The sequence below is a fragment of the Microtus pennsylvanicus genome, chromosome 20 (genome assembly GCF_037038515.1).
Source record: "Microtus pennsylvanicus isolate mMicPen1 chromosome 20, mMicPen1.hap1, whole genome shotgun sequence".
In the NCBI taxonomy this organism is placed as follows: domain Eukaryota; kingdom Metazoa; phylum Chordata; class Mammalia; order Rodentia; family Cricetidae; genus Microtus; species Microtus pennsylvanicus.
In genome coordinates, this window is record NC_134598.1 from 38,878,466 (window position 1) to 38,901,973 (window position 23,508).

Below are 23,508 nucleotides of genomic sequence, written 5' to 3' on the forward strand. Positions count from 1 at the left end.
CTGGGTTTTAGAAGCTGTTGCTCACCGCTAGGATAAAAAGCCAACTTCCTTGGCTGGGTGTCACTCTCTCTTTTCCCTCTTGTGCCTGCCCCTGAGCCAGGAGGTAGGCAGGTCACTGGCTTCACAGTTCAACTACATTTTATGAGCACTTAATGCATGCTCGGCCATTTCACACAAGGTCCTTTTCCCCAGCACATCCTGTTGGGGGTTCTGCCATCCTCTGGCTGCAATGCCTGTATTTCGAGGATAGCACTGTAGGTATTTCATGATAGTCACTCTGAGTCCAGACACTCTCATTCAGATTTTTACTGTTACTAGCTTTGAGACCTGGAGGGGCAGGTTCAGAAACCCATTTCCTAAATTGTAAATGGAGAATATATATAAAAAAATCTCACTCACTGGATTGCTAGGACACTGCTGCCTAGTTCATGGGGGTGATTAATGTTTCTGCTTTTACAACTCTATACATTCAATACACACAGACAGGTCCCCACTGTGCATCACTTATTTCTTACTTCCTAATTGGTCCTCATATTAGCTTGTGCTTCCAGAGTAAGGGTCAGATCCAGTGGTCATCACACAGGGCTATGCAGAGCTCACGCGGCATCTGGCATTATGTATGATGATTAGGACAACACTCCAAGTCTGCCAGGCCAGGTCTAGTAGAAGACAGGCAATGCTACAAGGTTGAGATGCTAAGGTGTTGCTGATGGGGAATTTGGGACATAGAGGAGAACATGGGTTATCAGGAAGGCTTGTTGTACCTATCCTATAAGAGGAAGAAGGGTACTCCATGTGTTGAAGGAGATGACTGTCTTTGAAGGCCTTCAATGGCTTCCATGGCTGTGGCCTCAGGTGCAGGGGGATGGTGAGGAAACAGGCAAAGGGTGGTCTATCACAGGTCATCATGAGCTTTAAGAGGCTAGGCTAGGATCTTACTCAGAAGGCCAAGGAGAATTATAGGTGGATACCAGAAGGACAACTTGGACTTTGCAAACACAGGTACATGGTGGCTAGAAGAAGAGCCACATTCTGTGCAGGAAAATGCCAGGATCTTAGACAAAGAAATAAGGAAGCTGGGGAAATGCCTGATTTATACTGGGCTTCTGTGCACTCTTGGGGAATAGCCCACACATGTAACACAGAACAGAGTCATTCCAAGACAGGCGGTGGTGGCGCACGCCTTTAATCCCAGCACTTGGGAGGCAGAGGCAGGCAGATCTCTGTGAGATCGAGACCAGCCTGGTCTACAAGAGCTAGTTCCAGGACAGGAACCAAAACTACAGAGAAATCCTGTCTCGAAAAAAAAAAAGGACAGAGTCATTCCAAAGGCTTGTAGAACTGTTTAGGGGTAGCCCTCATTTTATAGACAAAGACATTGGAGTTCAGAGAGGGAGTATTACTCCATAGCTAAGCTGGTGGGTTTTGAAGAAGAGCTGGAGCACTTACTGCCAGCTACAAGGGCTTCAGCTTCCTCTTTTGTACAGTGGGGATATCTGGGATGTGGGTATTGGGGTTGAGCACACGACATAGTGAGTGCTAATGAAGTTGCTGCTGTCAAAACCATGGCCTGTTTCCTTCTCATGACACTCAAATCTTAGACCCCATGAGCCAAAACCCTTAGCTATGACACAAAGAGACCATGGCAGGATGGCAGCAGCCAAGACTATCCACACCTACTAAATTAACTGAGTAGTCATTCATTAAATCCTAAGAGCCATCCCAGCGTAGACTTAGTCCATGTGCAAGAGGCAAGAATTGGTGTACCATTTATTGTGAATATGCTGTATACCAGCTAACATTACAAACATTTTACATGCCCCCATGGAAAACCAGAAAAACCCTATTATCATCTTTTTTTAAAAAAAAATAAGGACACTAAGTTCAGAGAAGCTAATGCAAATTGTTGAAGGATCACATAAGTGGAGAAACTTGGCCTTGGTCAATCTATCTCAGTGCCCAGACTCTAATCAGTGCTTTTCACTCCAAGGTGATGGCAGACAGGTAGCCAAATGGGTGGACCACAGAACTGAGACATTTCATAACATTCTCTCCACACCTCTGAGCCTCCTTCATGTTTCCCTGAGGTACGCACCATAGGACAGATGACACAGGTGTCATATTTGTTAATAGACTGTTTCACTAGAATGGTAGACTAAGGGGCGGGTACTCTGGTACCATCACTGTGTGGTTCTGCATAGCTTGTGTTAAGGGAGATAAATGACAGATAAAGGAATGGTGTCATTTTGGTCCAGAGCCATGTGTGGAGTAATAGAAGAGAGGAGGATGGGCATTTTAGGAAGATCCTTTTGTTTTTGTACAACACTTGAATGGAAACTTGAGTAAAATAACTGAAGGTTTGAGACTAGTGATCAATGGGAAGAAAGCAAATGTGAGAGTTGGAGAAAGAGGGCTTCAAAGTTCAGTTTTACCATTCACTAGTCTTAAGTTCCCAAAGAGTTCTGAAGTTAAGCCTTCTCCTCTGTAGGATAGAGCAATGCCATCTTCAACTACAGTGATAGGGTGGGTACCCACAACAGTTTTCTGGTATTCAGTAAGTGTTTGATAACTTTAAAGAGCAACAATAGGAAAATTATATTAAGATGTTAAAAATAACAAGATATATTTGTTTGTTTGTTGTTTGCTTGAGTCAAGGTCTCCCATAGCCTGGGCTGGCCTAGAACTCTTGCTACGTAGCCAAGGATGATCTTGTCTGATCCTCCTGCCTCTATCTCCTTAGTGCTGGGATTATAGGTACATCAACGTATCTGGTTTACACAGCACTGGAGACTGAGCCCAGCCCTTTACCAACTGAGCTATATCCTCAGCAAGACTAATATTACTATTACATGATCCTGTATCATAATGTATTATACATAATATTTTCCAGGCTGTAATTCCCAGAAGAGACCTGGGGTCAAGTCGTTTAAATAAAGATTCTTCTGCTTGCTGAGGGTCTGTATGGTGAATGGAGCCATTTACAGGCTAGGAGACTACCTCACGCTCCCCAGTTCCCTCCACGTGGGCTGTCTTTCACCTACCACCCAGGGCTTGCTGCAGAAGTTGTATACGGAGTAGAGAGAGTTGACAGCAGGAAGCCCTCCATACTGAAGGCCGATGACCAGGCTGCGGTAGTCCCCAGCCAGGGCCATGCTGTAGGCATGCTGTCGAACCAGGATGAAGTCCGGTTTGAAGGACCTGCCAAAAGAGGGGCAACAGTTGTATTATCACATGGCAATATAACCAAGGTTTGCTGGTTATAGCCCTGACCCTATGTGGTTGCTGTCCATAGGAGCTCTCAGCTGAGAGGGCAGGTAGGGTAGGCTGGTAACACCTCACAACTGCCTAGCTGCAAACCAGATGAGCTGAAAAGAACAGATATTTTCTTGTGTTTGGGTTTTAGGTTGTTTCCTAGATTCCTATTTAATTTACAACAAAGAGAAACACGTCTCAAATAACTGAGCAACAGAATAAATTTTTTGCTAGGTTCTGAGCAACGTACAGGATACATGCACTCCCTTGGGTATTGGATGCTTCCGGCTCCTATTTCTCAGAGGTATATTCTAATACCCAGGAAGATGCATAATTGCTCAAAGTGACATGTTGCAGGCAATTGGCAGGGTTATGTCTATAGTTGTCAACTCTCTGGCAGCTTGACTTCTTCCTTGTAGATTTCCCAACAAACTGGCCTTGTGCATTCTAAGTAGTAACCCCTAGAAAGTGGCAAAGACCAAGGGTACACAGGTTCTTTGCTGGGTCCCTCTGGAGACAGGGTCCTGATGAATGCTTCCCAATAGAGTTGGGGGAGAGCTGGGATATGCTCCCCTCGCCCAACTTTACAGCAGGAAGGATTTGCAACTCTGAGAAATTAAGTGCCCCATACCACAAAGCTGGTGAGCAGGAGAGTTGCCTTTGAAGTCTGCCATTGGTTTAAGTCCTTTTGCTTTTTACCCCACACCCTGGCTCCTGGCAGATTCACAGTGTTTTAATCACACTGTCAAAGGCCAACTTATTTCTGTGCTCCTTACTTCTAAGACACATGAGAAACCTAGCCTCACAGTGGGCAGAGGGTGGACACTCAACACGGCTCCATTGATCTGTCTGTCTCAATTGGAGTCATATCCTTAACTTCACAAAAACTGTCTCTTTAAAATGATTTAAATATAAGTTAAAATAACTCTCAGATGGAAGGACTTGCTCCTGCCAAGGACAGATAAAAAGAATGTGCACAGTGCAGACTCATCTTGGGTCACGTTGACCTTGGTTCTCAACAGATACCCCAGTGTCTGGCACCTCTAGGGCAGGTATGTGACAGGTAGGTGTGGTAGAGATACCTATGAACATCACCCCCACCCCATCAAAACAAATGCTAAGTGCTAACTTATCTCCACAGGTCACTTAAACCAGACTGTGGTATGTGTTCAAGTCTGACACACGAAGTGTTTATGGGAATGGTCAGCTTTAGTGTTAAGAAAGTTAAAGTTAGACTCTGAAGTGCTGGAGAAATGGCTTAGCAGCTAAGAGCCCTAGCTGCTCTTCCAGAAACCTGGGTTCAATTCCCAGCAACCACATGGCAGCTCACAATTGTCTGTACCTCCAGTTCCAGGGGAATCTGACACCCTCACACAGACATACGTGCAAGCAAAATATAAAAGCACATTTAAAAAAAGAATCTTAGAATAAGAGCAACTGAGATGGAGGAATGAAAGCGGATTTGATGGCAATCAGAAGCAATTGCATGAGAACCATTTTCTTCTTTTATATGATTTACCAAAAAAACCCATGGAATGTAAAAAGAAGTAAACAAATTGTTGGAGATCTTAAAAAATGCAGAGAAAATTCCTAACAATCTTTATATATACATTTTGATCCAACTATGTATTTTACTATACACAGTGTGCACTCAGACACATAATTGATTTCATGCTTTCTATCAGTTATGATTTTGAAATTTTCTACATAATACAATGACATGAACAGTTCCTCTATGAACAAAATACCTATAAAAACAAATTCCTTTCTTTTTCCTTTCTTCCGCCCTCTCCCCTCCTACAGCTCCTTCCTCATCATCTTCCCTTCTTTCCTTTTCCCTCTTGCTCCTCCTTTTCCTCTGTCCCCTTTTCTTCCCCCCTTCATCATTGCTGGGAATCATATTCAGGGCCTTGAACATCTAGGCAAGCACTCTGTTTTCTTCCTTTGGTAATTCTCTCACACTAGCCCTTAAGGACACCTCCCCACAACCACTTTCAAGCTTCATTTGCCCAGTTTCCATCTCAGGACATCTTTGCCAGTCCCTTGGGGCATTTTGTTTTGTTGTTGTTTTTTGTTTGTTTTTGTTTTTATTTGCAGTCCTGGGGACTAAATCCAGGACCTTGTGCCTGTTCTATTGAGCTATATCCCATTAATTTTATTTGTTGATTTATTTATTTAAGACGTGATCTCACTAAGTTGCTCAGACTAGACTTGAACTCCCTCTGTAGCCTAGGCTTGCCTTGAACTTGTCTTCTTGCCTTAATCTCTCAAGTAGCTGGGATTACAGACCTGTAACAACCAGGCCTTGTAACACTGCAGTTATAAGAGTTTCGATCTGATGAGTGACATCCCCTAAAAGATACCCTGCATCTCTCTGTTGTTGGACTTTGATGTTTTTAATCAATCATTTGCTTTGTCATTTTTATATGTATCTGCTCACATCTATCCCCATAAAAAAAACCTCTCCCCTTTATTCCCTTATAAGGCCTCTGCAGTAAGGATACTGCCTTTTCTCTATGAAGTGTGTTGATATTTTTTACTAGGTGTATCCTCTTAAGAAGGCACATGAATGTATTTACTTCACACTTCTATCCGCTACTGCCTTTTGCTTTTTCTTTCTGTTTTGCCGCTTAGAGGGTCCAGACAGTTAGGCAGAACCTAACAGACTTCCTGACAGGGTGGTCTCTATTGTAGACAATGACAGTCTCAGTGTCGTGCCAGGGATAAGGTTTCCTTGAGGGAGCAGTCAGCGATCACTTGCTAATCATCCTCCTAGCTTCTCTAGCTGTGTGAAGAATTCATCACAGGGACGGGACCAGGAAAATACAGTCAAACCTCACCGCTTATGAAGAGAGTGGCCAGACCAGCCTCCAAGAACAGAATGGTGTTTTTAAGAAAAGACTTTATTTTTAATTATGTGTCTGTCGGGGGTCGTATGCAGACAAGTTGTGCATGTGGATGCAGTGCGTACAGAGGCCAGAAGAGGGCACCAGTGAGAGAGTGCCTAGGAAGAGCAGCGTTCACGATCAAATTCCCTCCCATTTGCAAACTGGATTACTGTGGTCAGAACTGGTTTTAGATTAGGAGCCGTGAAGAATGAATGAATGAATGACCTTATCAGACTTCCTGGAGTTTCTGTCTGAGAACTGTAAGGAAAGGGGATGGTCAGCTAATAAGTTAGCTGATGGAGACCACCTCTCTCTCTCTCTCTCTCTCTCTCTCTCTCTCTCTCTCTCTCTCTCTCTCTCTCTCTCTCCCCACCCCCCCCCCATCCCTCAGGGTTTAAGTCCTGTGCCTTTTATGTCTGGGCAGGATGTCTGACAGTCAATCCCATACAAGTTTTCACTGGAGACTCTTTCTGGGTCCCTTCTTATTTTACCCTTAGACTTTAATATCGGGTCTTAAACCCAGGTATGGCTTGGAAGTGGATGTCAGTGCTCCAAGAAAACTGAGGATGACAGATAACTAAATGGTAAGGATAAAACAGATGGTACATTGATGAGGATTACCAGGGGCTTGAAGCAATGCCCAGAGGTAGGGGGCCCAAGGCTGAGTCACTCTGAACCACTGGAGAAGTGTCATAATTCCTTCAACTATGTGAGTTCTTGCAGTAGCAAGAATGGATCCTGACAGGGCTTTGCCAGTGACCTCAGCTAACGAGCAGGGGCCTCATTTTTCTCAGCTGCTTCACTGAGACTGAGCAACTATCCCTTGTTCTTCAGCATTTAAGTTGGCAAAGGAGGAAGATCATGCTGACTTGAAGATCATGGCCTGGCCCATCACATCCATATCTTGTCTTAGCCAGGTCTGTGAAGGCTCCAGACATTCTGATCTCTGTACACACCAGCAGAGAAACTCCAGGTTTATTATGGACCGTCTCTACACTCCTTAAAACCTTCTCTACCCTGCATCTATACATGTAACTTGGTGCACAGTCTAGGGCACAGGGACCCAGGGAGCTGTAAACCAGCAAAACGTAGGAAGGGGAGCTGAGCATCAGGGCTGTCTGTACTCCTTAAGGCTCATCATAACTCTATCTTGCTGCAAGTGTAAATCATAGAAAATGTGGGGATTGGACCCACCAGATGGGAGGACTTGAGAATTAACAATGCTTCCTGGGGACTGCAAGAAATTAGTCCAGGCCCAAAAGATATTAGGTGGCAGCCAACCAGAAATCTGGCAATGAACAGAAAACAGGATACTGTAGCCAGGCTGGTGGGGCCCACGGGGAAGCTGCCAGTTACATGTGCCAGTGGAGAAGGGACTTGGAGAAGCTGATGGGCAGCCTGCTCTCCTGGATCTCAGAGGTTAATAAAACACAGGCAGGGGCTGTTGGGGGAAGCAGGCTTCCTGTATCTATTCTCTTAGTCTCTTCATCCTGGGCTCTTCTTTTTCTTTCATGTTAGAGAATGTCACTGGCTTCATTCTCTTCCTCCATCCTTTATCTTGGGGTTTCTACTTATCCTTGGATGAATCTCATCTCCCAAGAGCATGGAAGTACTGATCCCTGTTACCTGTGAAAGTGAGCTGATATGGAAATAGGGTGATTGTTGATAGCATTGAGCTAAGATGAGGTCTCACTGCAATGGAGTAGACCATAACCTAATGACTGTCTTTGTAAGAGGAATCTATTCATACATGAGAGAGAGAGAGAGACAGAGACAGAGACAGACAGAGACACAGAGAGAGACAGAGACAGAGAAACACAGAGAGACAGAGAGACAGAGAGAGAAAGAGACAGAGAGAAAGACACACACACAAACACACACACACACACACACACACACAGAGAGAGAGAGAGAGAGAGAGAGAGAGAGAGAGAGAGAGAGAGAGAGAGAGAGAGAATAACACCAGAACACCAATGATAAAGGAACCAAAGATGGCAATGATGCTCCATAATCCAGAACATGCCAAGACTGCTGACAACAAACAAAAGCTAGCAAGAGGCAAGAAAGAGTTCTCCCTGAGACCTCCAGAGGACCAGATGCCCTGAATCCAGACTTAGAGCCTCCAGAATTAGAAGTAGATATATCTGTCATTTACGCCAGAGCTGTGTGCCATGTTCAGCAGTCTCAGCAATCTAATGCCCTGGGAAGCCCTGTATTCCCTTGTTCAGGCAGCTTCTAACTAAGCTTTTCTGATTTATTTTGTCATTACATCTAGACTTCCATGCTCCTCTTTCCAAAACAGCAGCCTTGGAGTAGTCTATTCCAGGGGCCAAAACAAAATACCACAGACTTGGTGGCTTATAAACAACAAAAATTTATTTCTTATGGTTTACGAGTCAGTGACTAGTAAAGCCCTACTTTCTGGCTCAAGGCCAGGCCTTTCCCTTGTGCCTTTACCAGGCAGCATAGGGAGGAGAGAGGCAGCTCTCTAGATCCTCCTGGCAAGGATATTATTCTCACCAATGAGGGATGCATCCTAAAGACTTTGCTAACTCTCCAAGGCCCCATCCATCTCCAATACTAGCACATGGATTTGGGGGAAGATGTATGTTTAAACTGTAGCAAATATTAAACCCAACAAGAATATCTTTATGAAACTATGAAAATTAATGTTCAGTTTTTTTCTATTATACAACATACCCACAAATACGTAGAAACATGGGCAAATGAACATTCACCAAAATGCTAACCTGCGGCTGTCTTCATTCTGATAAAAAGCTCTAACAGTGATATTGTATTACAGGAAAATCTATACACTGCCACGTGTATAAAACTATCTAAAAAGATAACTTGTTTTATCACTAAAGCTTTGAAAGATAATGTCTGTGGGAGGAAAAATGGAAAACTGTTCATTTGGTAAAGAGGCAGGAGGCTGGGTAGTCCTTTAAAATCTCCACTTTTCTTGTAATTTGATGTTAAACCAAAGATTATGGTTGTCAGGCATCTATCGATGATGGGTAGGTGGATGGACAGATAGATGATTATACTGCCTGTATTTAATGGTTAACTTGATACAACCTAGATTATCTGGAAAGAGTTGTAATTGAGGAATTGCCAGATCAGGTTTGCCTGTGGGGCATGACTGATGTAGGAAGACCTGGTTCACGGTGGGTGGGTGGCTCCATTCCCTAGGCTTGGCCCTGAACTGTCAAAGAGGAGATAAAATGAGCTGAGTACTGGGCGTCGAGTAAGCCATGATTTATGTGTTTGTTTTCTCTCTGTTCTTTATCACGGATGTGATGTTTTAAATCCCTTCATTGACTTTCCTGAAGTAATGAACTTGTCCTGGTTCATCTTAATTGTCAACTTGATACACCCTAGAGCCACCTGATAGTGGAGCCCCAGTTGAGGAATCGTGTAGGTAGGATGGGTCTATGGGCACAGATACTGTCTTGATTATTGATGACTATAGGAGAGCCAAGGCCATTGTAGGTGGAACCATCCTTAGCCAAGTGAATCTTGGCAAAATAAGAAAACTAGACGAAACCGGGCATGGTGGCACATGCGTTTAGTTCCAAGCAAGGGAGGCAGAGGCAGGCAGATCAGGCCAGCAAGCTCTAGGACAGCCAGGGCTACACAGAGAAACCCTGCCTCAAAAAACCAAAAAATAAGATAAAATAATAAATAAAAAGAAAGGAAAAGAAAGCTAGATGAGTAAGAGCTCGAGTCAGCAAACAGTGCCCCCCTTTATTTTCTTTAGGTTCCTACCCTGGCTTCCTTCAGTGATGCATTGTGACCTGGATTTGAAAGACAAGTAAGCGCTTTTTTTCTCCACGTTGCTCTCAGTAACACAATGAAACTAGGACTGTGACCTGAAGGTCTAAGTTAAACAAATCCTTCCTCCTCTAACTTGCTTTGATCAGGATTTACGACAATACACAGAAAGGAAATTAAACAACGATAGACAGGCAAGAAACAAGTCTCTTCTGCTGTCGTCCTAGCTAGACACTTGCCTTGTTTCATTGGTAAACCTATCGGGCACGACAGTCTGTGTCAGCTGATTGCAGTCCTCATGCCCTCTATTGCTTTCTACACTCCAATGGCATTACCTTTTCTACCTAGTCAAAGTACACTAGGATCCCTTCAAAATGCCAAGGACATATAAGATGAGGTAGGAAAAACATGTCATCTCTCTGTCTTACTATTTTGTTTGTTTTGTTTTATTTTAGTTTTTTTTTTTTGAGATAACGCTTCACTGGATAGCCCAGGCTGACCTAGAACTCACTGCATAGCTTAGACTAGCCTCAGACTTGACTTGCAAAGAACTTCCTGTCTCAGTCTCTGAGTGCTGGGCTAGTTGGCACGAGCCGCCATGCCCAGATGCTTCAGGGACTTGAGAACATGTGTTTAGGCTGATGTCTGTGACCTTTCTCCAGTGCCTTGCTGGGGTTGAGCACACAGGTACTCCCAAGGTCCATATCAAAACAAACAAGGGACATGGCTTCATGTATCAGTATCCTGGTACACTTGAAAAAATATTTTAAAAATGATCAGAAGACAACAAATAATAAAAACACTGGTATAAATCAAGCCCTCGTCTAGCCCCTGCTCTCCTTGGCTTGCAGTGTGCCTTTGGGAATGTCATTTCTCCTCTCAGAATCCCTCTTTCCTCACTGGTAGAGTTGAGCTAGGAGACTCTCTGAGGGCCCTTCCTGGGTTCTCCATTTTGGAAATTTAGCTTTTACCTCCTTCTCCCTGCATCTCTGTCCCTTGCTGCAGTTCATTGTATTGGAACCGGGTTAAGAATGGGCAGGACTCACCGTGGGATGCTGGCTGAGGAAGCAGGGTCTTATACCCTGTCCTGGGTTCTTAGATGAGGAGCCCAAAACCAAGTGGGGGAGCACGGGACTCAGCAGTGAAGACAGAGATAAGGAATTCTGTTGGTGAACACGGCTTTTGGTGGGAGACACAGGGGACCTGGAACATAACTAACACCCCACTTGAGGCATGAGGGCTTGGTTGCTGCCATGGAAGTCTGTGACTGACTCTCTAGCAAGTGTGTGGGGGGAGGGGTGTCAGCCCCTCAGTTGTCTGGGGATGTAGTTCTCCTTAGCTCCAGGCAATGGAGAAGACCCTGGCTATAATGTTACTAAATTGTGTTGCTTTCTGGATGCACTGGCTGGCACAGACCTGAGCAGAGAACCCATCACTTTGGTAAAACATTCATTTCAACTCACTTTGCAGATGAAGATAACTGAGACTTGGGGTAGTTAAGTCTATTCCCAGGACATGAAACATTTCTATACACTAACCATGATTCATAAACAGTCCCCATTCCTAAAGAGCAGGACCCATGTCTGAAGGACCTCTGTTTCCCTAGGTGTTGAGGTATGTCGGTCAGGCAGCCTGTGAGATGTCGTTCCCTGGGGTTGGGGCCTCCAGAAACGGAGAGGTGGAGGGTTCAGTCTCTCCCACGCGGGCCCCCGAGCAGCCCATTTCTCCTCCTACAGCTGTCTTAGCTCTAAGGGCTGTCATCAGCCTACTGCGCTGTGGGCCTGCTGCCAGGCCGCTGCTGCCGGGGAAGGGGACATTATTCATCCAGGAGATAAGGCAGCTGATGAGAGGTGGGCCCCCCGGCAGCTGTTCCTTCTCAGCGTGGTTGGAACGGATGTGAGAGATACACAGGGATGTGGGGGGAGGGGGGACCATTTTGAGATAAAAAATGATGGTTTTGATCTGGAGTGACAGGAGAGCACATTGCAGATCGGAGACAGGAGCTAGCAGAGATGTGAGGCACAAGCTCTGGGCCTTCTCCCATGAAGATCTATGCCAACGAGTCGCATGCATGCTGCCGTCAGGTTAAGACCCAGCTCGCCAGGGACCACTCAGCAATGTGGTCACAGAAAATACACACTAGTGGGTACAGAGTCCTAGAAAGACACACATCTCTACTCTTCAGGCTGGACCAGAGGCTCACAGCTGCTTCCATGCTTCCTGTCACATCCCTAGATCTCCCCTCTTCCCTCATGGTGAGCACCTTCAGGGGACAACCTCCCTCTTGAGAAATAAGTTGGGTCCTTGTCTGTTATATAGAGAGCCATCAAAAGATACCTTGAGTGTTTCCTCAGAGATGGGAGTTTGGGAGGCTGTAGTCTGTCCGTGAAAGGACAGTTTATCCCACACTCCCCACTCCCTCCTGGGCCCGAGGTCACCTCCTATCCTGATCACAATAGGGTTTCAGAATCAAGAGCAATCCTTTTGCCACTCAGCCAACACCAACGGCATAGCTCCTTTCAGTTCTTGGCAGGGCTCAGCCAAAAAAGACACATACAGGGTCTGTAAAGGGATCCTAGATAAGGTGTTTTTTTCTGTTAAAACACTTTAACATACGCAGGAGCATGTTCAGATTCAACAGACTCAGTCCTGGACCCAAGAGAATTAACAGTTAATGCTGGTGAAGCATTGAACACTTGTCTTCTTAAGAACGTTTAATGAATCCCAGCAACTACCATTTGAGGTAGGTGAAGATAACAACAAGACCTCACTTGTAGCCCAGACTGGCCTCCACCATCTTACTCCCTTAACCTGCTGAGTACTGGGATGACACGTGTAAACTACCACTCCTGGCTTTTAAACAGGACAATGGCACGGGGGTTGAGGAGTTCCTGCGATCACCCTGCAGAGTCAGGTATCCCCCTCCATCTATGAATGTTTCTTGCAGAAGTCCCAGTGTGTTCTCCACGTCTGGAAAACTCTGAAATTTTTAGAAGGATCTGCAGTAAATATGATGAATGAAAAACAAGACACTCCACAAATCTGCATGCTCAGCTTTCAGTATTCAGAATGATTCCAAACTCTAAAATGTATCTGAACACTTGAAAAAAGGGTTAATGTTGGCACCATTTCTTCTCAGAAGAACTTTCCCCCTTCCCTCTTCTGTTTTTGTTGCTGTTGTTGTTGTTTTTGTTTGTTTTTCAAGACAGAGTTTCCCTGTGCAACAGTCCTAGCTGTCCTGAAACTAGCTCTTGTTGATCAGTCTGGCCTCAAACTCATGGGGATTCACCTTCCTTTGCCTTCCGAGTGCTGGGATTAAAGGCGTGCGCCACCACGGCATGGCCCATAGTTTCTCTGCATTGTCCCTTCCTTTGCTTGTCCCGCCCCTCTTCCATGGACCATAGCACACACATCCTAGCTGTAGCTTTATCTTCAGTTTCTTCCTGCAGGGAAGGATGACAGCTGGCTTTTTAACTGCATGTTTAGAAACCTGCCAGTTGCAAGGAGTTCAGAGATGCAATAAAATGATGAGATTAATGGGAGCAACTCAGGGGCAGTGATGGGTGAGGGTGGCTCAGTACAGAGGAAGGCTGTGGAGGGGCAGAGGACGCCTGTGGGCCCTGCCCTGCTGAAAACACATGGCAGTGGTTTCCACATCCTCACCCAGCCAAAGGTTCCAGCATAAATGCTTCCAGATGCACCTTACACTGTGGACAGGAACTCCTTAAGATGGGATCTTGGCTGAATCCAGCTTGAATGCCCACCAGAGAAACAGCAGGAAGGAGCAGCTCTGGAGAAAGCCATCTGGGCTCACCAGATGTTTCTGGAGTGGTGTCTCTGCTGATTTGGTAGCTGATGGATTCAACTCTTCCAACACAGGGACAAAAGAACCCTTAGTCTTAGCTAGACAACAGAATCCCTGGGACACCTTCGAAATTATTCTAATCCAGCCCTTTCTCCTCCTCCTCTTTCATTCCCAGGTGTTCTGATTGACAGTCAATGGCCACACGGGTGGGGGCGACCCTAGAAGATTTTGGTGGAGGGCTAGAGAGAGGGCGCAGTCAGTATAGTGCTTGCCTTGATCTCCAGACCTATGTTAAAAAGCTTGCGTGGTGGCACACACTTGCAGTTCCAGTACTGGGGAGACAGAGACAGGTGGATCCCAGGAGCCAACGAGTCTAGCCTAGTTGGTGAGTCCTCTTGCCAACGAGAACCCCTATGCCAAAATACAAGATGGTCGGCACTGCAGGAATGACAGCTGAAGTTGTCCTTTGACCTCAACTCTCATAATATGCCAACACACATGTGTTGCTTATACATACATACCACGTGACAGAGGCATGAGCATACACACAGATATATACAATCCATACACATGTTTGTGCACCACCGTGCACACATAGAGGTCAGAGGGCAACTTGAGGGACTCGGTTCTTTCCTTCTACCACGTGGTTCCCAGGGGACAAACTCACGCCATCAAACTTGACTCACACAAAAGATTTTTGATGGATCTGAAAAATTCATTACAAGTGACATCATGGCCATGCTGACGCTGGAGTGCAACACATTACTCAGGACTTGGTGGTGAAGTCGATGCTAGCAAGCCTCTGTACCTGAAGCCGCCATGTGCACATTTCATACTTGGAGACACTGATGGACGAGTAGGGCCCCTCTTCCACACTGACCATACTTCACTTTTATTGCTATTTTGGAGTGTGCCCCGTCTACTCATGACAAAAATTTACTATGAATAATTTTAAATAGTCTGCCCTGTTTTTCTGGCAACTGTTTCACATGTCTACCAACATGACATCTCTTTGTTGCAGCAAGAGGCCACGCTGAGTGACTGATGTGTCGGAAAGTTTGTGTAAGCAATTTCTGCAAAGCTTGTTCATGGAGAGATTCCATCACATCTTGATGGTTCATCTCCAACTGACTGGATTTAGAATCACCTAGGCGATACAGTTCTAGGTGAGGACATTTCAGAAAGGTTTAACTGAGGAGGAAAGATGTGCTCAATCTATTCAATGGAGGCGGAAGTCTGCTAAGTACCAGGGCTCATCTCCCTCTCTTCCTGAGGAGATGCGACGTGACCAGCGGCTGTTTTTCCCACTGCTGTGCCTCCCTATGATGAATGGCATCCGCTCAGGCCATGAGCCAAAAAAAGAGACCCTTCCTTCCTTCCTTCCTTCCTTCCTTCCTTCTACAGCTTCTGCCTGGCATTTTGTCACAGCAACGAGAAGCGTAGCTAATATAGTGTCCTCTTCACTAAATGATGCATGGCCATGACTGGGCATGGTGAGTTTTCCAGTGAGCTTAGGGGCATTTCATGGCCATGGATCTAAACCTCTTCTGTGTATTCCTGTGACCTTTGCTCTTACATACCAGCGGATGGTGGGGATTGTTTCATTTCTATACAAATGGACAAACTTCTTTATTTTCAATGGCATCTAAGCCTGTGGCTCTACTGTAAGTTATTTAACCTGAAAGTGACCTTAATGAGCTGAGGGTGGCCTCGGGAGCTAGGATGCCTTCCTCTAAGAGCTGAGAGGAGCCTCCAGCTAACAAAGAGCGAGGAACCACATTCTCAGTTCATGGGTATGAGAAATAAATTCTTCCTACAAGCTGAATGATCTTGTAAGTAGCTCCTCTGCCTGTTCACATCAGGGCAGAGCCCCTGCTGGCATTTGTGTTAGAGTCTTGTAGAAAACCCAGTCGAACCTGCCCAGAACTCTGATCCACACAAGTCAGCAGACAAGTACGTGATGTTTTAAGCTGCTGTGTTAGGTAAAGTTTAACTCTGCACGAGAGACAGTCACCTCCAGTGCTTCTGAGCTGTCCTGTTTCTCAGAGGACACACATGGATATGCCACCTTCAGCTTACATATTCGCCAGCTGATGGATATCTGGTTTGTCGCTAGCTTGGGCTTGCTATGAATAAAGCCGTTTCAAAGATTCATATGCATGCCATTCAGTGGACATGCTTTATTTCTCCTGAAGAAAGTTCTCATAAGAGAATGGATCCTGCAGTGCATGCATGTTTAACTTTGTAGAAAATCACCCAAGCTCGAGGCTGGAGAGAGGGCTCAGTGTTTAAGAGCTCTGGTCCTCCTACAGAGGACCCATAGGTTCCAAGTTCCCATTGGTGACTTACAATCATCTCTATTTCCAGCTCCAGGGAATTCAACACTTTTCTCTGATCTCCCTATGCATTTGATGTACATACATACATGCATGAAAATGCACACATAAAAAAATAAATACATCTTTGAGAAGCTACCTATCAGGTTGTTTGTTTTCCATAGGATGTGCACTACTTCACAGTTTATGGCTGCATATGTGAATCCAGCATCGCGCTTTATCACCCATAGTTTGAATCATCCATCTGTGAAATCTGCTACCTCACTATAATTTCCTTTGTCACCTTCCCAGTCAAGTTGCTTTGACGTATTTTCTGCCTAGTATCTACTGAAATCTTAAGATTTTTTTCTTGCCATCCACAGGGATGTTTTAGGAAAGTATTCCGAATGAAATACAACTGCCATTTAAAATAGACACTAGATAAAAGAGAAATGATATTTTGGTACTCGTGTGTATAAGACATACATGTACATGTTCTTGTATGTACACTTGTCTGTGGGTGTGTGCCTGTGGAAGGTAGGAATCACTGCTCATCTTATTGCTGAGTCGCAATCTTTCTCTGAACCTGGGGCTGAGTGCCTGAGTTATGCTGGCTGAACAATAGGCTCCAGGGATCTGCCTGTTTCCATCCTGGATTCTAGGAAGCATACTTGGTGAGCCCTCTACAGAATCATGTAGCTTTTGTCTCTAAGTGACCTTGAATAATAATAGCAGCAAGAACTGGGAAGATGGGTCAGTCTGGTAAAATGTCTGCCGTGGAAGCATGAGGACCTGAGTTCAGATCTCCTAACACCCATGTGAAACCCAGGTATGGCTGTGCACACCTCATTGAGTCATGGAATCTGCAGTGTGCCTTAGCCTTCCCATCTTTACAGTGGGTATCTGGTCAGAGCCTGCCTCGTAGGCTGCTATAAGCTTTCAGTGATAATGTGCCTAGCATGTAGTGCTACATAGTGTTGATATATAAGTAATTAAAAGAAAGGAAGAAAAATGGTTACGAATCACAGACCTGAGGAAGAGGTGATGGGGCGGGGAGCTAAGTGACAGATGTGATGGAGCAGGAATGATGAGTCCCCAGGGCCAGAGCCAGGAGAGGATCTGGACAGGCAGCACAGCCTAGTTTAGGGGTTGACGATGACATCAGCCTCCAACACTGAAGGCAACAGAAACCTGGCCCCCCAAAGTGGTGCTAGCCCTGAGCATCCTCCGAGGACAAGTGCTGAGGTCCCCAGTTCTGCCAGACTTGGCACCTGACGGCATGCCCCACACCTCTATTTAAGGCATCAGAGTCTCCAGTGTTGCAATCTGAGGTCTATGAGTATATCTGCCCAGCTGTCACAGGGTGGAAGGTGCAGGACACAGCCCAGTGGGTGCCAGGGGAAGCTATAGGGCTCGGTAACTGCTATGCATCATAGATGCTAAAATTAGTACACCTTACTCCTTGTTACTTCTGTTGACCCAGCTCAGCTCACTTCTCTGTCTCCAGCTCCAGGTCTGGCTTCCAAACACACTGGTAGAAAGTCAGGCTTTGTGTGGCCTCCAGAGACGGGTGACTAGTGCAGAGGCAGTGACTAGTCCAACTACCTTCTTGGGGTCCAAATGTTCCCCTAAGTGGATAAAAATATATTGGAATTCAATTTAAAGAAAAAATATCCAATAGCAGAGCAAAATGTGTGTGTGCTTGTGTGTATGTGTGAGAAAGAGAGAGAGAAACACAAACACACACACACAGAGACAGAGACAGAGAGAGAGAGAGAGAGAGAGAGTCAAGGAACACCCACATTCCACATCCATCTATGTTCTGTATTTCCAGCATCACACACACACACACACACACACACACACACACACACACACACACACCAGTGCATCTATTTCTTTTTTTTTTCAGTGCATCTATTTCTAAATAAAGTAAAATTACACATTATGTGTCATCTTGTGACATCTTGTGCCTGGCTCACTACTTCCAGGGATCTTTGCATGCTAAAATACAAGCAGAATTGAACGCGGATCAGGCCCTATGGGAGGAAAGCACTGGCTCAGACGCCTAGCTCTGAACAGAGGCCCAGCCATCCCTGAGAGCCCTACTTTGATTCACAGGTGCTCGGGAGCTAGGCCGATCTCCCAGGAGCATTGGGAGTCCATCCCTGCCTGGGAACCAGATCCTCACACATGTAATGGCTGAAGCTACAAAGGGTAACATTTGTGACAGAACAGAAAAAGGATGTGGGCATCTCTTTAATTTTTGATTAAATCCACTTAGCAGCTCATTACAAGAGGTAAGAAGCTCAGACCTCATTTCTTTCCAGGAAGAGTTAGACACATAGGTAGAGCTACAGTAACATGCTAGCCAAAGACACCAGGCATCTCAGGGCTTTGACCTCAGAATTTGAGACTAATTATAATACACAGTAGCAAATGATAAATTCCAAAGCTTTTTTTGTGTAACTCTCTGAAGGAAGAACAAATGCATAGACTCTTTCCAAGTTAGCTAAGACTTGACCCTGGAACATTTGGTGGTGGGGCTGGCTCCTATGTCGCTGATAAAGCCCTTGGGGTCCCCCAAAGGCTACTTGAGAAAGAATTAGAAGACACATTCTCTAACTTTACAGTTTGGAAAGATCTAAGAGGTATTGTTATGTAGCAGCTCCAAGCCACATCCTTTCCAGGAACACAGGGTGACCTATGCCCCATGCCTCTCCAGCCTCTCAGATGGAGACTGTTTAGTCTACCCCCATCTCTGAGATGATGCACTGGGCACTGCTGTAAAGAGAACATGTGTCTTTGTTTTTCTTTGACTGCTCTCTTGGATTGGGGAGGTTGCATGGGGCTCATTCTGGACCCCTCGTGGGACAAACTACCTGCCTCAGCACTGAGCTCCCATGGTGCCTTGGGAACATGTGTACCTGGATCCAGGTGCTGTGAGAGATGCAAGGATACCAAAATAGCATGTTGCTGTCCTTGAAGGCCCCAGATTCCTGAGGTATTAGTCTCTGTCTTTTGAGAGCCCACTTTGGCATGCACCCTCTCCTGTGGACAGAGGAGCCTGCCCAGGGACTGATAAGATCCTCACTTTCCTGAAGTAGACTCTTAGTTATGACCATCCCACCATGATACACTGCCAAGGCTCTTGGGAGCTTCCTGAAGGGCAGGGACTGCCATGCTGCATCTTCCCCTTCTCTCTTACAGAAATGACAGTCATAGAAGGTAGTGGATCAATGAGACAGGAGTTCAAAGGAGAGCTGGACAGCCTATGCTGAGCTCTGACTTAGCTGCTTTCCAGCGTTTCATCTCAGGCCGGGACATTCAAGCTCAATGACTCAGAATTCCTTTGGAAAACAAGGGTAACAAGACTCACACGAGGCAGTGGATAAGATGGTTGAATGAGTGCACAAAAGACACCTGACATGCCATCAGCACACAGTGAATTCTAACCACATTCTCTGTTTGTCCTTGAGGTTTGAGGGTTTGCCTGAGCTCCAGTTTCCTCATCTAGATAATGGAGAGAATAAAGCATCCCCAGGCTTCCTTACTCTGTTTTCCTCCTTTGGCAACTGCCAACTGCCTCACACTGATATTTATTCACTGCCATCTGTGCATCTGTGTCAGTGCTGCAGGTGCATCTGTGTCAGTGCTGCAGGTGCATCTGTGTCAGTGCTGCAGGTGCATCTGTGTCAGTGCTGCAGGTGCATCTGTGTCAGTGCTGCAGGTGCATCTGTGTCAGTGCTGCAGGTGCATCTGTGTCAGTGCTGCAGGTGCATCTGTGTCAGTGCTGCAGGTGCATCTGTGTCAGTGCTGCAGGTGCATCTGTGTCAGTGCTGAGGGTGCATCTGTGTCAGTGCTGCAGGTGCATCTGTGTCAGTACTGCAGGTGCATCTGTGTCAGTGCTGCAGGTGCATCTGTGTCAGTACTGCAGGTGCATCTGTGTCAGTGCTGCAGGTGCATCTGTGTCAGTGCTGCAGGTGCATCTGTGTCAGTGCTGAGGGTGCATCTGTGTCAGTGCTGCAGGTGCATCTGTGTCAGTGCTGAGGGTGCATCTGTGTCAGTGCTGCAGGTGCATCTGTGTCAGTGCTGCAGGTGCATCTGTGTCAGTGCTGCAGGTGCATCTGTGTCAGTGCTGAGGGTGCATCTGTGTCAGTGCTGCAGGTGCATCTGTGTCAGTGCTGCAGGTGCATCTGTGTCAGTGCTGAGGGTGCATCTGTGTCAGTGCTGCAGGTGCATCTGTGTCAGTGCTGAGGGTGCATCTGTGTCAGTGCTGCAGGTGCATCTGTGTCAGTGCTGAGGGTGCATCTGTGTCAGTGCTGCAGGTGCATCTGTGTCAGTGCTGCAGGTGCATCTGTGTCAGTGCTGCAGGTGCATCTGTGTCAGTACTGCGGGTGCATCTGTGTCAGTGCTGAGGGTGCATCTGTGTCAGTGCTGCAGGTGCATCTGTGTCAGTGCTGAGGGTGCATCTGTGTTAGTGCTGTAGGTGCATCTGTGTCAGTGCTGAGGGTGCATCTGTCAGTACTGCAGGTGCATCTGTGTCAGTGCTGCAGGTGCATCTGTGTTAGTGCTGCAGGCGCATCTGTGTCAGTGCTGCAGGCGCATCTGTGTCAGTGCTGCAGGCGCATCTGTCAGTGTTGTAGATGCATGTGTCAGTGCTGCAGGTGCATCTGTCAGTATCTCTACTTTTAAAGACGTCTGAGGCTTAAGAGAGTATCTGGCATACAGTAGGTGCTCAATAAATATGCAATGAATGAAAGAGCAGTATCTTTGTCAAGACTGAGCCAAAGGAGGTTAAGTTGGTGTGGTGAATGACATTGTCAGTTTGACAGGATCTAGAATTATCTAGTAGGCAAGCCTTTGGGCATGCCTGTGAAAGTATTTCCCGATTAGACTAACTGAGGTGGGAAAGCCCAACCAAACTACAGGAGGTACCGTTCCCTGGGCTGAGATCCTAGTTCTGCATAGAAAGGAGAAAGCTGAGCACCGCATTCCTTGCTGTTTCCTGATTATGGACACAATGCCACCAGCCGACTCATACTCCTCTTTCCACACTGTCCCCACCGTGATCGCCTGTATCCTCTAACTTTGTACCAAAGTAAACCTTTTCTTTATTAACTTGCATTTGCCAGGAATGTTGTTACGTAATGAGGAAAGTAACTAACATGGTAAAGCCTATTGATAGTCAGAGAGATGCATTCTGTAGTGTGTGTGAGTGTGTGTGCACGTGTGTGTGTGACAGAGGCATTCAGGCCATTAAAAAAATCTGCATGGGCCAGGGATGTAGCTTGCTTGAATTTGATTTCCAGTACTCAAAAAAAGGGGGGAAACGGGAAATACAAAGGGGGGTGACCTGGGGCGCAACCCTGACTTCATCCTCACCTCCTATGTTAGCACACAGGCAGCCATGTTCTCTGAGTTCCTTTCTGGTGAAATGAAGACTGACCTGTCCCCTCAGGAAGGATCTTCAGGTCACTCTTGGCCGTCCAGCTCACAGCAGGACCCACACACGCCTCTGCTCTTGCCATCTCCAAGGGCAGACTGAATATACTTGACACTAACCAAAGGCATTTTGTGTGCCAGGTCCCACACTAAGCGAGACTACAGGGGTCTGGGATGGTCTATAAGAAGCAGGATCAGGGCCTGTGGCAGAATTTATACAGCACTGTGCCAAGATTGAGAAAACTGCTACAGGAGCGTGTGTGTGCAAGCAGGAGCTGGGTCTGATGCACACGAAGACCCCACAGGCCCACTACATGGCTTCATGCATACAAGCACATACTGGGCAAAGGACTTTTCCCTCACTGAGTGTCAACAGTCACTGGAACCATCTCTGCTCCCATTTCCCAGTTGTTGGCATCTGCGGTGGCATTGGGATCGTTTCTGTTAGTAAACAGTGCATGTGCTCCACAGTAAAGCTCTCAGAGTAGCGGCCTGGATTAAATGCACTCTTAGAAAAGCGGGAGGACAAAAGAGGAAACGAGGATTTAATGTTTAGAACAGTTAGCGATGGTCACACTTACAGAGCAGACATGCAACAGCACCTGGTTTTAAATGATCGTGGTCAGACGCAGTTTAAGAAACAAGTGCCCTGGGCTCTACTGCTTTCCAAGCTCAGAGACACAATAACTGACCCTTTGTCCCTAGGTCTAGGAGATATTCAGAAGTGGTAGGTACTGTGCTGAGCTTGAGAGGCTGCACCCTGATGAAGGAACATTCCTGTGGTACGTATTAGGTTAGGCTGGTGGAGGTTTTGTGCCCCAATTTTCTGCTCTGTAAAATTGGAGTAAGAATTTTATTTCTATCATAAGAAAGTTAAGACCATAGGCATACACATGGAAACCACTGGAGGGTGAGCTGCATCTTGGTATTTCACACACCCACCTACCTGTATTAAGATCTGAGTACACTAACAACAAGGTTGGCTTTTTTTTTCTTTTAGGTGTTGAGAAACACATCTAGGGTCCTTGTACACTCAGCAAGTGTTCTACCATTAAACCAAGCTGCCAGAACTATTTTTACTTTTTATTTTGAAATATGGTCTCCCTAATTTTCCCCAGCTGGCTGTGAACTTTCAGTTCTCTTGTTGCAGCTTCCTGAGTAGCTAGATACAGGGCAGTGCCCCTGGGTTCAGTTTAACAGTCAAAGCTCTGGCAATGTCTCTGGGACCTTTTCCTTCTCCTCCAGAGTTGACACTGCAGCTTAGGGTGAGGTTGGAGTAAAGAAGACTCGAGACTTGCAGGCACAGTCCTACGTCCCAGCGGCAGCCTCCACGGATAGCGGCTGCGGCCCTCAATCCGCTCCTGGTTACTGTGGGCCTCTAGGCTGCAAAGAATGTGCCATACAGCGGGCAGCCTTCCAGCGACCCAAGAAGGGAGCCTCATCCTTTCAGGACGTCTCGACTACAGATAAAATCCTTCCTGTGTCCCAGCTCATAGCTGGCAGGGGCCACTGCCAGTGACTGATGGCAAGGGGTGAGTTGTCAGAAAGATGTGTGTGTGAATGGAGCATCGGCGAGCCAAGGCAAGGCATGCATTCAGGAAGCTGGTGGGAAGCTGCACAGTAGCACAATGCTTTGTTGTGCACCTACTATGTCCCTGGCCTTGTGCCAAGCATTCAGGAGGAGACAGTGAAGTCAACAACAGTTTAACTAGACCTGTGTTTACTGCCAGAGGGCTCTGTGAGAGAAATGATTTCTCTTGCTCTCTGGCTCAAGTTAGGGCATATCCAGACATCATATCCTCAGTTTAAGGATGGGGAAATAAAACAAATTTGTTTAAAGCTCAAAGAGAGGCAGTGTATAGGTACTTGTTCAGCTGTTTCCCTTGAGGCCTAGGTATCCAGCTGGACTACACTTCCCAGCATGCCTCAGGGTGGATTGCAGCCCACGTGACTATATTCTGGCCAACTGGATGAATGGAATGCTTGAGTAGTCTTTGTGCAAATTGAGTTTCCCACACAACTGTAATCC

General features: G+C 46.2%; 1 protein-coding gene across 5 annotated transcripts in view; it reads right to left on the minus strand.

Moving 5' to 3' along the window:
- Positions 1–23,508, minus strand: part of Syn3 (synapsin III) — a 382,057-nt gene that overhangs the window by 250,034 nt on the left and 108,515 nt on the right. For all 5 annotated transcript variants that reach the window (XR_012908665.1, XM_075954797.1, XM_075954798.1 and 2 more), the window contains exon 5: positions 3,042–3,198. Coding sequence is in view for 4 of the 5 variants with exons in the window: in XM_075954797.1 (XP_075810912.1) it covers positions 3,042–3,198 (157 nt within the window). In the remaining variant the exon portion in view is untranslated. The remainder of the gene's footprint in view (positions 1–3,041; positions 3,199–23,508) is intronic.